This window comes from Callospermophilus lateralis, chromosome 7, assembly GCF_048772815.1.
Source record: "Callospermophilus lateralis isolate mCalLat2 chromosome 7, mCalLat2.hap1, whole genome shotgun sequence".
NCBI lineage: Eukaryota > Metazoa > Chordata > Mammalia > Rodentia > Sciuridae > Callospermophilus > Callospermophilus lateralis.
In genome coordinates this window covers 142,987,001-142,999,701 of record NC_135311.1, presented here as the reverse complement: position 1 = coordinate 142,999,701, position 12,701 = coordinate 142,987,001, and the positions used below count along the sequence as shown (strand labels likewise).

General features: G+C 59.9%; 1 protein-coding gene across 1 annotated transcript in view; it reads right to left on the bottom strand.

Annotated features, from left to right (window-relative positions):
• Cfap74 (cilia and flagella associated protein 74) overlaps positions 1–12,701 on the bottom strand; it is a 57,007-nt gene that overhangs the window by 26,981 nt on the left and 17,325 nt on the right. The window contains exons 2-6 of the mRNA XM_077109993.1: positions 9,329–9,414; positions 7,713–7,794; positions 7,450–7,605; positions 6,801–6,899; positions 6,192–6,296 (exon numbers count right to left, since the gene is read on the bottom strand). Coding sequence (XP_076966108.1) covers positions 6,192–6,296; positions 6,801–6,899; positions 7,450–7,605; positions 7,713–7,794; positions 9,329–9,395 — 509 coding nt within the window. The 5' untranslated portion in view covers positions 9,396–9,414. The remainder of the gene's footprint in view (positions 1–6,191; positions 6,297–6,800; positions 6,900–7,449; positions 7,606–7,712; positions 7,795–9,328; positions 9,415–12,701) is intronic.

Below are 12,701 nucleotides of genomic sequence, written 5' to 3'. Positions count from 1 at the left end.
GCTGCAGACTGAGGTCCCCCTGTTCTGCCTCCAACCTTATGAAAATCACCGTCTCGTCCAGTCCAGCCTGGCCAGCAACTGGCTCCCCACTGCCGGTGCACCGCAGGCCTGGGTCAGCCACCGTGGTGGGTCCTGCCAGGCCTGGGGAACATCATGCTCAGAGCATGGTGGCAGCCAGTCCTGCCCAGGGCCATGTCTGGCCATTAGCCAGAAGATGAGGGACTTGTCCAGCCTCTGACCTTGGGTAGTTCTGTCCACAACTGGATAGTGTGGCCTCTTACACACGATGCTCCTTGAGCTTCTAGCTCAGCTCGGGTGGGATGGGGGTGCAAGCAGGGGAGGGTAGAGGCTGAGAACGTGCTTCCTAGGCCTCAGGGGCCCACACCCCTGGACAGCTGCCCTGGGCTTCCCCAGCAGGTCTGCCGGGCACTGGGCTCCGTCTGCACCCACAGATTTCAGCCCCTGCTCTGCTTCATCCTCGATTGCACCCCACGTGGTGGGTGCGGGAAGCGCTTGGTAGATGCTCTTAACCATTTTAAGAAAATCCCCTTCTGAGCCTTTTTACTGCTCTGTGCTGGGCATGGAGCCCAGGAGGCTCCACTGACCACCCCCCAGCCCTTTTCATTGTATTTTGAGACAGCCCCTTGCTAAGTTGCCCAGGCTGGCCTTGAACTTGAGATCCTCCTGCACGAGCCTTCTGAGGAGCTGGATCACAGATGTGCGCCTCTGAGCCTGGCGGCTGAGAGTGTTTTACAGAATCGTCACCTTGGAGTTGAGGCCATTCTCTCCATCACGAGACCTGTGGCGGGTCCCCGTGCTGTGGCGCCCTCCAATGAAATCAGCCTCACGTCCTCCCACAGTGCTGGGGACGGAACCCAGGGTGCTCTATCACTGAGCCACCCCCCCACGCCTTGGTATTTTGATTTTGAGATGGGGCCTTGATGCGCGGCCCAGACTGGCCTTGAGCTCATCCTGCCGCAGCCCGCCGTGGCCGGGATCGCAAGCGTGGCCCGTGGGCCGGCAGTCAGCCTGACATCTCCCAGGGAAACCACAGCTGCAAGCTGGACGGGGCCTGGTCCCTGTCCCCTGCCAGGTGCTCACGCTGAAGACTGCCGTGCACAGAGGTGCTTGGTGGTCCTTCCTCTTTACCCGCCCGTGTTTCCTGGGGGACGGTCGGGTATGCGTCTCCTTTCTTGCACTGTCTTCGTGGTTTTAGCAGCAAAGTGATACCACTTGTGGGAGTGGGGGTGGACTGTGGGTCCGTCTGAACGGGCGGGGTCAGCCCGACCTCTGAGACTGCTTCCTTGCCTTGGCCAACGCCCTGCTCAGGGAGAACCCTGTGGTACGTGGGATTCATTGGCGCCCAGGTGGCCTCGAGAGCCAGCAGCTGGCGGAGGAGGCACCACCAAGTGAAGATCCTCAGTGAGGCTGGCTTCCCACAGCCGGGCCTCAGAGGACCCTCCTCACAGAGACCCTTTGGTGTGTTTCACTACAAATGAAGCCTTTGCCGGCTTCTCCCCGTGTTAGGGTCGGATCCATGGGCTTTTCCACCTAAAACCCCTGCTTTCGATGCGCTTCTTGTTGTTTGTTTTTTTAATTTTCTTTTGAACCAGGGCCTTGTGCATGCGAGGCAAGCACTCTACCAGCTCAGCTCTTACCCAGAGCCTCTTCTAGTTCTTTTTAAAATATGTTTTAGTTACAGGTGGACACAGACCTTTACTTCTATGTGGTGCTGAGGATGAGCCCGGGTCCCGCCCGTGCGAGGCGAGCGCTCACGGCTGAGCCCAGCCCCAGCCTGTTTATTTTCAACTCTACTTTTTCAGCCTTGTTTCCGGCCGGCCCACACCTGCCATGTCGCACAGGGCCACGCAGGACGCTGTGACAACCACTCCGTTCGACACTCGGGCCTGGTGTGCTCTTTGTTGGGAAATTTGAAACAGTCGCTTGCTTTTTAATGATGGGTCCCTTCAGCTCTGGGACTGGAGTGTTGCTGACTGCCCTGTGGCTCTGTGGCCGGGCCACGCTACTCCAAGCTGAGGACTTGTGCTGTTGGCAGCTCCGGACGGTGCCGCGTCCTGTTCCCTGGAGGACTTGTGTGAGGGCCCGTGCAGCCGTGGCAGAGGCGGAGGCTGGTGATCTACAACCAGCCCCCCTCACAGAGCACAGTCCTGCAGGCGGGGGTCCAGGGTCAAGTGCAGGAGGCCAGGGTCTGGTAAGTGTCAGGTGCAGGACAGGCTGCTCTGCAGTCATGCCAAACAGAGTTAGCTGCAGGGTGACCTGGCCACTCAGACCCTCTGTCCGGTTCTTTATCCCCCGTCTGCTTCAAGCCCAAACGCCCAAGCCCCCGCTCAAGGCCGAGCGCTCAGCCCCCCTCGCACCGACAAGGCAGCTTGCAGACCCAGAGGCCCCGTTAGATCTGGGCTATAAAAGCTCCCTCCTGCCGGGCCCCTCTCTCTCTCTCTCTCTCTCTCTCTCTCTTGCTCTCGCTCTCGCTCTCTCTCTCTCTCTCTCTCTTCTCCTCTGTTGCTCTGCTGCAGTAGAGATCCCTTGGTCGCTCTGAGTCTTGTGGTCACTTTTCCTTCAGCAACGACCTCTCCTCTTGGCTATGCTGTCCGGGCATCCTCGCAGGAGGGGACAGAGGGACAAAGGCTGCCATGAGCCCTTTCAGAAGGACGCTGACCACCTCACAGAACCCCGTTGGTTTCTCACCTGGGGCCAACTTCCAGACCACAGTGACTCTGCTGGGAAAGAGTGGGCTCCTAGGCCCGGGTGTGGGGACAGGGTCAGCGCAGGTGACTGAGCACCAGTGACAGTGACAGCAGAGCCTCCCTGCTGGACGACGCTGGTCCTGCTCTGCCTCCCGGGCCAGCTCCTCCGGCCACCATGGGAGCCGAGTGCCCTGCAGGACGGAGCTAGCTCCCTGGGCAGTTCTGCATCTCTTCAGAAGCCACTTCTTGTCCCTAAAGCTCTTCCAGAGTTCATCACTGGGTGCCAGTGGTCACCTGCCACGCTTGCCCAGGCTGTCCGGCCAGGGAGGTGCCCCGGGCAGCTCGGCCCGGCTGAGGGCTTCTGTTCACCAGCCACGACGTCGCCCTCCGGGCCCCAGCTCTGACGCTGCGTTGGGAGGGTGGGCCCAAGGCCCGGGCACGGGGGCAGTGCCCCATCCGTGGGAAGGTGCTCCCCTCGCCGAGGTCCGTGGCACGCACCCAGGGCTCCACCACGTTCAGATGCCCTGTGGTCCACATCACCGCTCTTCAGCTGAAATCCACAGCCAGGTCAGCTTGTCCAGCCCCAGGACAATGGCAGGCCACCACTGCTGGTGAGAAGCAGCAGGAGACACCCACCTGAGGGGCCCTCATCTCGGCCCGTGCGTCGGCACACCCAGGACGTCCCAGGGTGATGGCCTCTCAGGGTCCAGCAGCACCACCCCCACCCTTCCTGGTGGAGGCCCGTGGACGAGGCCCAGCTCTTGGCTGGTCAGCTCCCACACAGCCAGGGGCTCGAGGACAGAGGAGGACAGTGTCCTGCCTTGGAACCGAGGGGAGGTGGCCATCTGAGCTAAGCAGTCCTTATGGCCCTTGAAGGTGTCATGAAGGCTTGTCTTCTGTGTCCCAGTGGTGGACACGTCACTGCAGTGATGACAGGGACGGCACTGGCATCTCAGAGCAACAGGTGCCACATGTGGGGACAGATCCAGGACTGGCAGGAGAGGCTGGGGAGAGGCTGGGGAGAGGTTGGCAGGAGAGGCTGGGGAGAGGCTGGGGAGAGGCTGGGGAGAGGTTGGCAGGAGAGGCTGGGGAGAGGCTGGGGAGAGGCTGGGAGAGGGTCAGGAGAGGCTGAGAAGAGGCTGAGGAGAGGCTGGGAGAGGGTCAGGAGAGGCTGGGGGAGAGGCTGGCAGGAGAGGCTGGGGAGAGGCTGGGGAGAGGTTGGCGGGAGAGGCTGGGAGAGGGTCAGGAGAGGCTGAGGAGAGGCTGAGGAGAGGGTCAGGAGAGGCTGAGGAGAGGCTGAGGAGAGGGTCAGGAGAGGCTGGGAGAGGGTCAGGAGAGGCTGAGGAGAGGCTGGGAGAGGGTCAGGAGAGGCTGAGGAGAGGCTGGGAGAGGGTCAGGAGAGGCTGAGGAGAGGCTGGGAGAGGGTCAGGAGAGGCTGAGGAGAGGCTGAGGAGAGGCTGGGAGAGGGTCAGGAGAGGCTGGGGAGAGGCTGGGGAGAGGCTGAGGAGAGGCTGGGGAGAGGCTGAGGAGAGGCTGGGGAGAGGTTGGCAGGAGAGGCTGGGAGAGGGTCAGGAGAGGCTGGGGAGAGACTGGAAGAGGCTGAGGAGAGGCTGAGGAGAGGCTGGGAGAGGGTCAGGAGAGACTGGGGAGAGACTGGAAGAGGCTGAGGAGAGGCTGAGGAGAGGCTGGGAGAGGGTCAGGAGAGGCAGGGGAGAGACTGGGGAGAGACTGGAAGAGGCTGAGGAGAGGCTTGGAAAGGCTGGGGAGAGACTGGGGAGAGGATGGCAGGAGAGGCTGGGAGAGGGTCAGGAGAGGCTGAGGAGAGGCTGGGGGAGAGGCTGGCAGGAGAGACTGGGGAGAGGATGGCAGGAGAGGCTGGGAGAGGGTCAGGAGAGGCTGGGAGAGGGTCAGGAGAGGCTGGGGAGAGACTGGGGAGAGACTGGAAGAGGCTGAGGAGAGGCTTGGAAAGGCTGGGGAGAGACTGGGGGAGAGGCTGGCAGGAGAGACTGGGGAGAGGATGGCAGGAGAGGCTGGGGAGAGGCTGGCAGGAGAGGCTGGGAGAGGGTCAGGAGAGGCTGAGGAGAGGCTGGGGAGAGGCTGGGGAGAGGTTGTCAGGAGAGGCTGAGGAGAGGCTTGGAAAGGCTGGGGAGAGACTGGAAGAGGCTGAGGAAAGGCTGGGGAGAGGCTGGGGAGAGGCTGGGAGAGGTGGCTGCAGCCTGGGCAGTGAGCGCTGGCCAGCAGCATGGCTGCTGGGGGAACATGGACGTGGGAGCCAAGATGCCCACAGTCCCTTGGCGACCCCGTATCTGATGTAAAGAGCCCAGAGGCCCTGCCATGTGGCGGGACGTGCCCAGCGTTGCGGCACAGGGTCCCCCAAAGGCACCGCAGAGGCCCTCTGGGGAGGGGCTCGGAGTCTCGGTTGGTGGGCAGAAGGGGTTGGCAGCTAGCAGACCTTGGGGTCCCTAGGACGGAAGCAGAGGGGAGCCCACTAGGCCCCGTCACTCATCGGGGTGGTGGCCAGGGGAGGCGCGCACTGGGAAGAGGGTCCTGGGTCGGAAGCTGACCCACACGTGAGGGACGGCGGGTCAGCCCCAGGTGACAGTTCGCGGGGTCTGTGGAGGGAGAGGCAGGAGCGCTGGGACCCACTCCTCCAGCCCTCGCCCGCTGATTCCCGCGGCCACGTCCCAGGCGGCTCTGCACTTCCCGGGGGCCGTGGAGCAGCAGCGTGGACGGTGACTAGTCACGGCAGGGCAGGCCAGGGGCTGGACGTCCAGGCCCCGGGGCCAGTGTGAATGCGGCAAGAGCTGGAGCTGCCTCTCTTGCAGCAAGGGGCACCCAAGGGAGCCCTGGCTCTCCCTGTGCCTGCGGCCCTTGAGGCTGGAGAGCCCACTTGTCCCGGGAGTGTCACAGCAGAGCCACCATCCGGCCCCCCGGCCGTGCCCAGGAGGCTTCCTGGTGCAGTCAGTGACCGGCTTCCGTCCCCCCAGAGCCTTTCTGTCTCAGCTGTCCAGGCTCGGCCACCAAGCGCCACTGGGGGTCCCAAGGCCGCAGCTTGCTCCCCACGGGGCCTCTGGAGAATCCTGGAGGCACTTTGTGTGGGAGGGCCACCGGGGTTGGACACAGGGCCCCCGGCCACTGGGCCACCCCCAGCCTGCTCTGTGTTCTCACTGAGTTGCTGAGCGCCTCGCCTTTGCTGAGGCTGGCCGTGAACTCTCGGTCCTCCTGCCTCAGCCTCCAGGGCCTCGGGGCTCACAGGCGTGGCCACCACACCTGGCCTCTGAGGTGCTTTTTAACGGCTTCTGTGGAAGCTCAAAGAACCGGAAACAGGAAAAGGAGACAACCAATTCACAGCTTCTCACCCGCAAACAACCGGAGAAGAGTGTGCACTGTCTCCTCTCAGCTGCCCCTGTAACACGCTGCCTGCCCGTGGGCACCTGGTCCTAGGCCCGCCCTCCGCCCTGGCCCCGGGCGCTGCCCGCTTACTCGGTCTCCCTCAGCATGGCCGCGATCCTCGACTGCAGGTCCTGCTCGTTCTGCAGCTCTGTGTGCAGGCGTCTGGACGTGGCCTGGAGACGGCCCACGGCGGCCCTGGAGCACCGCCACGGAGGACGGCACAGGTCAGCACCAGGGGCCTCCGCGTTCTCGGGAGTCAGTCTGTCTGAACTGGTCAGCTCGGGGCCTGGGGGGCCACTCACCGCTGTGGCCTCGCCTTGTTCTGAACTGGTCAGCTCAGGCCCTGGGGAGGGGCGCTCACTGCTGTGGCCTCTCCTGTTCTCTTGGGAAGCTGCGGGCCCTCAGAGCACACGGGGACCCCGAGTCCCCCTCGGCCTCCTCCCTCCTGGGCTCCGCTCTCCCCGGGCACCACCCACTGGGACGGTGAGCAGGTGTCTTCCTGTGGTGACATGCTGGGGGCTCTGCCTGGGGGAGGCCCTGCTGGGTGGGGACGGGCCTGAGCGAGTGGTCAGTGGTCAAGTCGGGCTCATGTGGACACTGGCTGCCACTGGAATCAGGGTCGAGGGGCCGTGGGGGCCCTGGACAGCCCTGACAGCATGGTCGTGCCTGGCCCTGGCCTACTGGCTGCATACCACCTACATGTTGTTGGCCGCTCTCTCCCTGGCCATCTCGGCGGCCACGGTCTCCTGCTGTTTGCTGAGGAGGTCCACCCTCTGGCGACAGGCCCGCAGCTCTTCTCTGAAACGCCCAACAAGAACTGGGTGACGGCTTTGAAGCTGCAGCCTCGCCCGGCTGGGGCCTGGGGTAGCGCATCTTTCCTGGTCCTCTGTCCAGTGACAGGACAGGGCCTGGTCACTCACATTCTCAACATTCTACCAAGGGACTGACTCTGCGGCCAAGGTCACCCACAGCCCAAGGGTCCATGAGTCATGAGCAGTTGGCACTGCAGCTGGCCATTTCAGAACACTGGCTGGAGTGGCCCTGGGGGCCTGACCACACACTGGCTCCTGTCACGTGACTTTGGCAACAAAAGAGAACCCCAGGGATGGCTGAAGGGACGTTTAGAGGAGAATTGGGAAACAGCAGCAGGAGGTACCCTGGCATGATGCTAGGCTGGACCAGTCTCCCTGGGGGCCTCGTGGGTGGTGGGCATGAAGAGAGTGCTCTTTAGAGAGCAGCCAGGTGGCACGGTCAGCAGTGTGCCGTCAAATAGTTCAGCAAGAGAAACGGACGATGCAGGGCCCGGGTGACCGCGGGGAGGCCACCTGGGCCGCGGCCAGCAGCTCACCTGGTCTTCTGGAGGAAGAGGCCTTTCTCCTCCTGCATCCTGTCCAGCAGGTCCAGGTGTCTGCGCAGCTCCGTCTCCTGGGTCCTGTCTCCCCCGGGGGCCGCACCCCTGCCCTCTCCAGCACCGGCGGTGGCAGCGCATTCTTCCCTGGCTGAGCTGAATCCAGGAGGAGGCAGCAGGGTTGCCCCTGCACAGTGCCACCCCGCAGACCTGCGCCTGCCCGTCCTCCCCGCTTCACTGCAGGAACGTCCCCCGGGAATCACCCGCCGTCTCCCGCGGCAGCCGCGCTCCCGGGGCCCTCAGGCAGAGACTCCAGCTCCAACTCCAGTTCCGGGGGGTGTCTTCCTGGAAATCGAGGTCAGAGTTAGACAGCAAGCAGCAGCCGGGCGGGCGCAGCGTCCCGCCTGAGATCTCAGGGACTTGGGAGGCTGAGGCAGGAGGATCACAAGTTCAAAGCCAGCCTCAGTGACTTAGTGAGGCCCTAAGGACTTGGCACCCCTGGGTTCAACCCCCAGAAGGAAGAGGAGGACAGCAAAACCAGCTGGTGACACATTCGAGTCTGAAACTTCCCGAACTTAAGCTGGATGAGCAAGGGTAGTCCTCAAAGTGTGGTCCAGGGGCCCTGGGGCTAAGGCTTGGGAGTCTGTCGGTTGTCTCAGCACAATGTCCTGTGCCTGCAGTGACGTGGCTGGAGGCCACGGGACAGGCAGGAGCAGTGTCCTCCACTGACCCAGACCACACCGTTTACGATAGTTTATTCCTGCTATGGCTATAAGTGAATGAGTGTGGATAAGGGAATGAGTGTGGATAAGTGAATGAGTGTGGATAAGGGAATGAGTGTGGATAAGTGAATGAGTGTGGATAAGTGAATGAGTGTGGATAAGTGAATGAGTGTGGATAAGGGAATGAGTGTGGATAAGTGAATGAGTGTGGATAAGGGAATGAGTGTGGATAAGTGAATGAGTGTGGATAAGTGAATGAGTGTGGATAAGGGAATGAGTGTGGATAAGGGAATGAGTGTGGATAAGGGAATGAGTGTGGATAAGTGAATGAGTGTGGATAAGGGAATGAGTGTGGATAAGTGAATGAGTGTGGATAAGGGAATGAGTGTGGATAAGTGAATGAGTGTGGATAAGGGATTGAGTGTGGATAAGGGAATGAGTGTGGATAAGTGAATGAGTGTGGATAAGGGAATGAGTGTGGATAAGTGAATGAGTGTGGATAAGTGAATGAGTGTGGAATCACTTTCAACTTAGCTTCTTAGCACAGTGAATATGGAGTCTGGGGGCCCCTTGGGTTCCCAGACTTTTAAAGAATTTCTTGTAGCTGGTTTTCAGACAAGGACTTTGAGGCTCCTGGTGTGAGTCACTGTGGACTTCCAGCTAATCAGGCCAATGGAACCAGGGGTCCCTCTCCACGCTCCGCCGGGTCTCTGTCACAGAGACTGAGAAAGGACTCTGAAAGGCACAAGTGTATCCACCACCACAAGGAGGGCGAGAGAAGGACACACCGTCCAGAGGGGGACACTCAGGGACAGGGTGCGGCGGGCAGGCGCCACCTGTGCAGACTGTGACAGCTGCCTGGGCAGCGAGGTCCAAATCAAGGACATCTCAGGAAGATTTCAGATCATCAGAAAATTTAAAAAGAGAATCTAAATGCGTCCAGGAAAAGAAAATAAAAATAGGTCACATTCAAAGGATGGGGCTAAAAATGGCATCAGTTTCTCAATAGTGACGCCAGGACTGGAGAAGCCGAAGACGGCAGGACAAGTTCCCTGGTTGGGAAAAACGTGAATTCAGTGGGCACGGTCTCGCGGGAGTCCAGGGAGCCGGGGGGCAGCCGTGAGGCGCGTGGCCTGTTTTTCCCGGGCCTCCTTTACCATCCTCCATGGGCAGGATGCTGTCTGCAAGCTCCTCTCCAGAAACCAGGCTAGTGGCTCTCTCCATGTCGAGAGGTAGAGATCGGCTGCAAGAAAGTTATCACAAAATACAGATCAACAGGACCCGAGATCTTAAAATATGGACTTTATAATAATCAATAACTTACCTTAAAAAGACATTTAGAAAGAGAATAGATAAGTCACTGATTAGGGAAAAATTACTTGTAGCACAAATATCTGACAAAGGTCTTGTATCCAGAATATGTAAAGAGTTCCTGCACATCAATAAGTCAAAGTCCAGACTCCAGCTGAGACAGACAGAAGGTGTAGTGGTGTGACATGAGAAGACACAGAAATGGCCAACGAGCACGGACACGTGGTGTGACACCCAGAGTCACGGGACGAAGACTAAAGCCCTAGCTGTGTGCCCCCGAGGTGGCTGGGAGTCACACCATAGGTGGCACAAGCTCTGGCAAGAACTCAGAGCCATCTGCAGCCATGAGTGTGACTGGCGGGAATTTCTTGTGAACAGACCCTCACAACAGGCCCCCATCCTAAGGACGGCTGAGAAACTGCCCGAGGGCGTTCACGGAGGGTCACGCTCCCTCTCCTAGCTCCAGACTGGAAAGAGCCCAGATGCTGGACAGGAGGAGGGAAGGACAGCTTGGGGCACCTCTGGGAGCAATAGAAGGGGCAGTGCTGGCGGTCAGGCGCGCCTAGGGCTCTCTCTCGAGGGCCTCTGCAGTCGTGAAGTGGACTCAGGAGTACACTGAAGCCCAGAGCAGCAAGCTCAGGCAGGGGACTGAATTCGTATGGTGGCTTCCGCGTACCAGGATGGACGGCCAGGGAACTTGCGGGGTCTGGGGCCACCCTATACCTGGCTGCACAGATGTCTGCCATTGTCAAATGGACCCAATCAACATTTCTGACCTCTGCGTCTGCCAGCTGTGGTGGCCATGCCTGGGACCTAGCTACGTGGAGGCTGAGGCAGGAGGACTGCAAGTTCAAGGCCATCGGCAACGTAAGACCCTGTCTCAAAGTCAGAACTAGAAAGAGCTGGAGATGGAGCTCAGTGGTCGAGCCTCCGGGGTCCCTTCCCAGCACCACACACAAAAGACTTATGTGTCTTATCTCAGCTCATGCTATCTCAGCACACACACACACACATGCACACACACACACACACATGCAAACACACGCACACACACACGCACACACACACGCGCACACACGCACACGCACGCACGCGCACGCACGCGCACACGCGCACACGCACGCACGCGCACACACGCACACACACGCACACACACACACATGCAAACACATGCACACACACACACATGCAAACACATGCACACACACACACGCAAACACACGCACACGCACGCACGCGCACACACGCACACGCACGCACGCGCACACACGCACGCACGCACGCACACACACACATGCAAACACATGCACACACACACACGCACACGCACGCACGCACACGCACGCACGCGCACACACGCACGCACACATGCAAACACACGCACACACACGCACACACACACACATGCAAACACACGCACACACACACGCACACGCACGCACGCGCACACACGCACGCACACACGCACGCACACATGCAAACACACGCACACACACACGCACACGCACGCACGCGCACACACGCACGCACACACGCACACGCACGCACACACACACACACACTCTGCCAAGGTCCAGGGGCTCAAAGAACTCGAGGACACTGGCCACGCCCTCATCGACTGGGGGTTCCAGGAGGACGCCTGTGGACACTCTTGGTCTGGAATTTTACATCCATTGATCAAGGATTTTTCACTCAAGAAACAGCGTTAGACGTCCGTGCTCTTAGCACCTCGCCGTTTCCCGTGAAAGTCACGTCTGATGTACGGCTTCATCTACTCTCTGTCCAGCCACCACCGTGCGCTTGTTCTGACGCCCATCGTCATGTCATGCTCACACCTTGATCAACGTGGAAAGAGTGCGGGTGAGTGCTTGTGTCAGTGTGTGGGCACAGACGTCCCGTGTGGGGACAGTCTCTCCCTGACCCCAGGGGTGAGTCCGGGCGGGACATGCTCAGATCTGGGGACTGGGCTTCTGCTGCTTGATTCAGCCACTGCTTCAGACCCCTGCACTAAGAGTATGTTCCATGTCTCAGGATGTTTCCGGTTACATTATGAATAAATCAATGCAGTGATTTAAACTGCAAAGAAACACTTTGCATTAAGGTCCCAAAGGGTAGGATTCGAAGTGCCCATAAAACACCCACCACATTCTCCCACCGGGAAGGACACTGGTCTGTGCTCTCCGGGGTTTTCACAAGACACTTGTAAGTGGCCAGACCTGTTCAGCTCTGTCTCAGGAGCTTGGTGCGGCTATCCCGACTGCCTCGCTGGACGCACAGTGGACCACAGCATACGTATACTCTGACCCTCCTGGCTTTCAACTCTCACCCTACTCTAATCCTCTGAAACAGTGCAGATTCCTGTTTCCACACACGAATCTACAAGGACCCGCAAACTGGGAAGTGGAAGGACCAGTGTGAAGCCCCTGGGGGTGGGAGACCTGGGCCAGCACCTGTGCAGGGCTCGGGCACAGGAGAAGCGGCTGGAGAACCAAGGGTCACTCGGCGGCTCTCAGGAGGGCTTGGAAGGGCCACCTTTGGTACAGAGGCTGCCAGTGCGCCAGCCAGCACACTGAAGTGGTAAGAAATGCTGTTTTCAAAAACAGTCTCAGGGCTGGGGATGTGGCTCAAGCGGTAGCGCGCTCGCCTGGCATGCGCGGGGCGCTGGGTTCGATCCTCAGCACCACATACAAACAAAGATGTTGTGTCTGCCGAAAACTGAAAAATAAATATTAAAAATTCTCTCTCTCTCTCTAAAAAACCCCCCAAAATCTCAAAAGTCTAATTCCCTGCTCTCCAAGGCACTGCCTGCGCTGTAAAGCTCAGAAAGAGGCGCACCGCGGTGGCCATGAGCAGGGAGCAGGCGGAGGCACCCAGCACACAACACTCTGGGCACAAGCCGTGGCGGCAGTAAGCAGCCAGCTGTCCCCCCCCCCTGCCCCCACCCCGTGCTCAGCAACAGGGCCACCTGCCCAGCAGGTGCCCAGCAGATCCCGGCAGGAGAGCAGGGGTGGCCACAAGGGGCTCCTGAGCACATGGGCACCCCACCAGCAGACCCCAGAGGGTCACACCATCCACCCAGTAAGCAAGAAAGAAGGATCCATAAAATCCAACATCCCTTTATACTTAAAAAAGTCGTGAACTTGTGTTAGAAATGAACCTCACAATACGAGCGTCAACAATGCAAGAAAAGACGCTCACCATCACGGCCATTAGAGATGC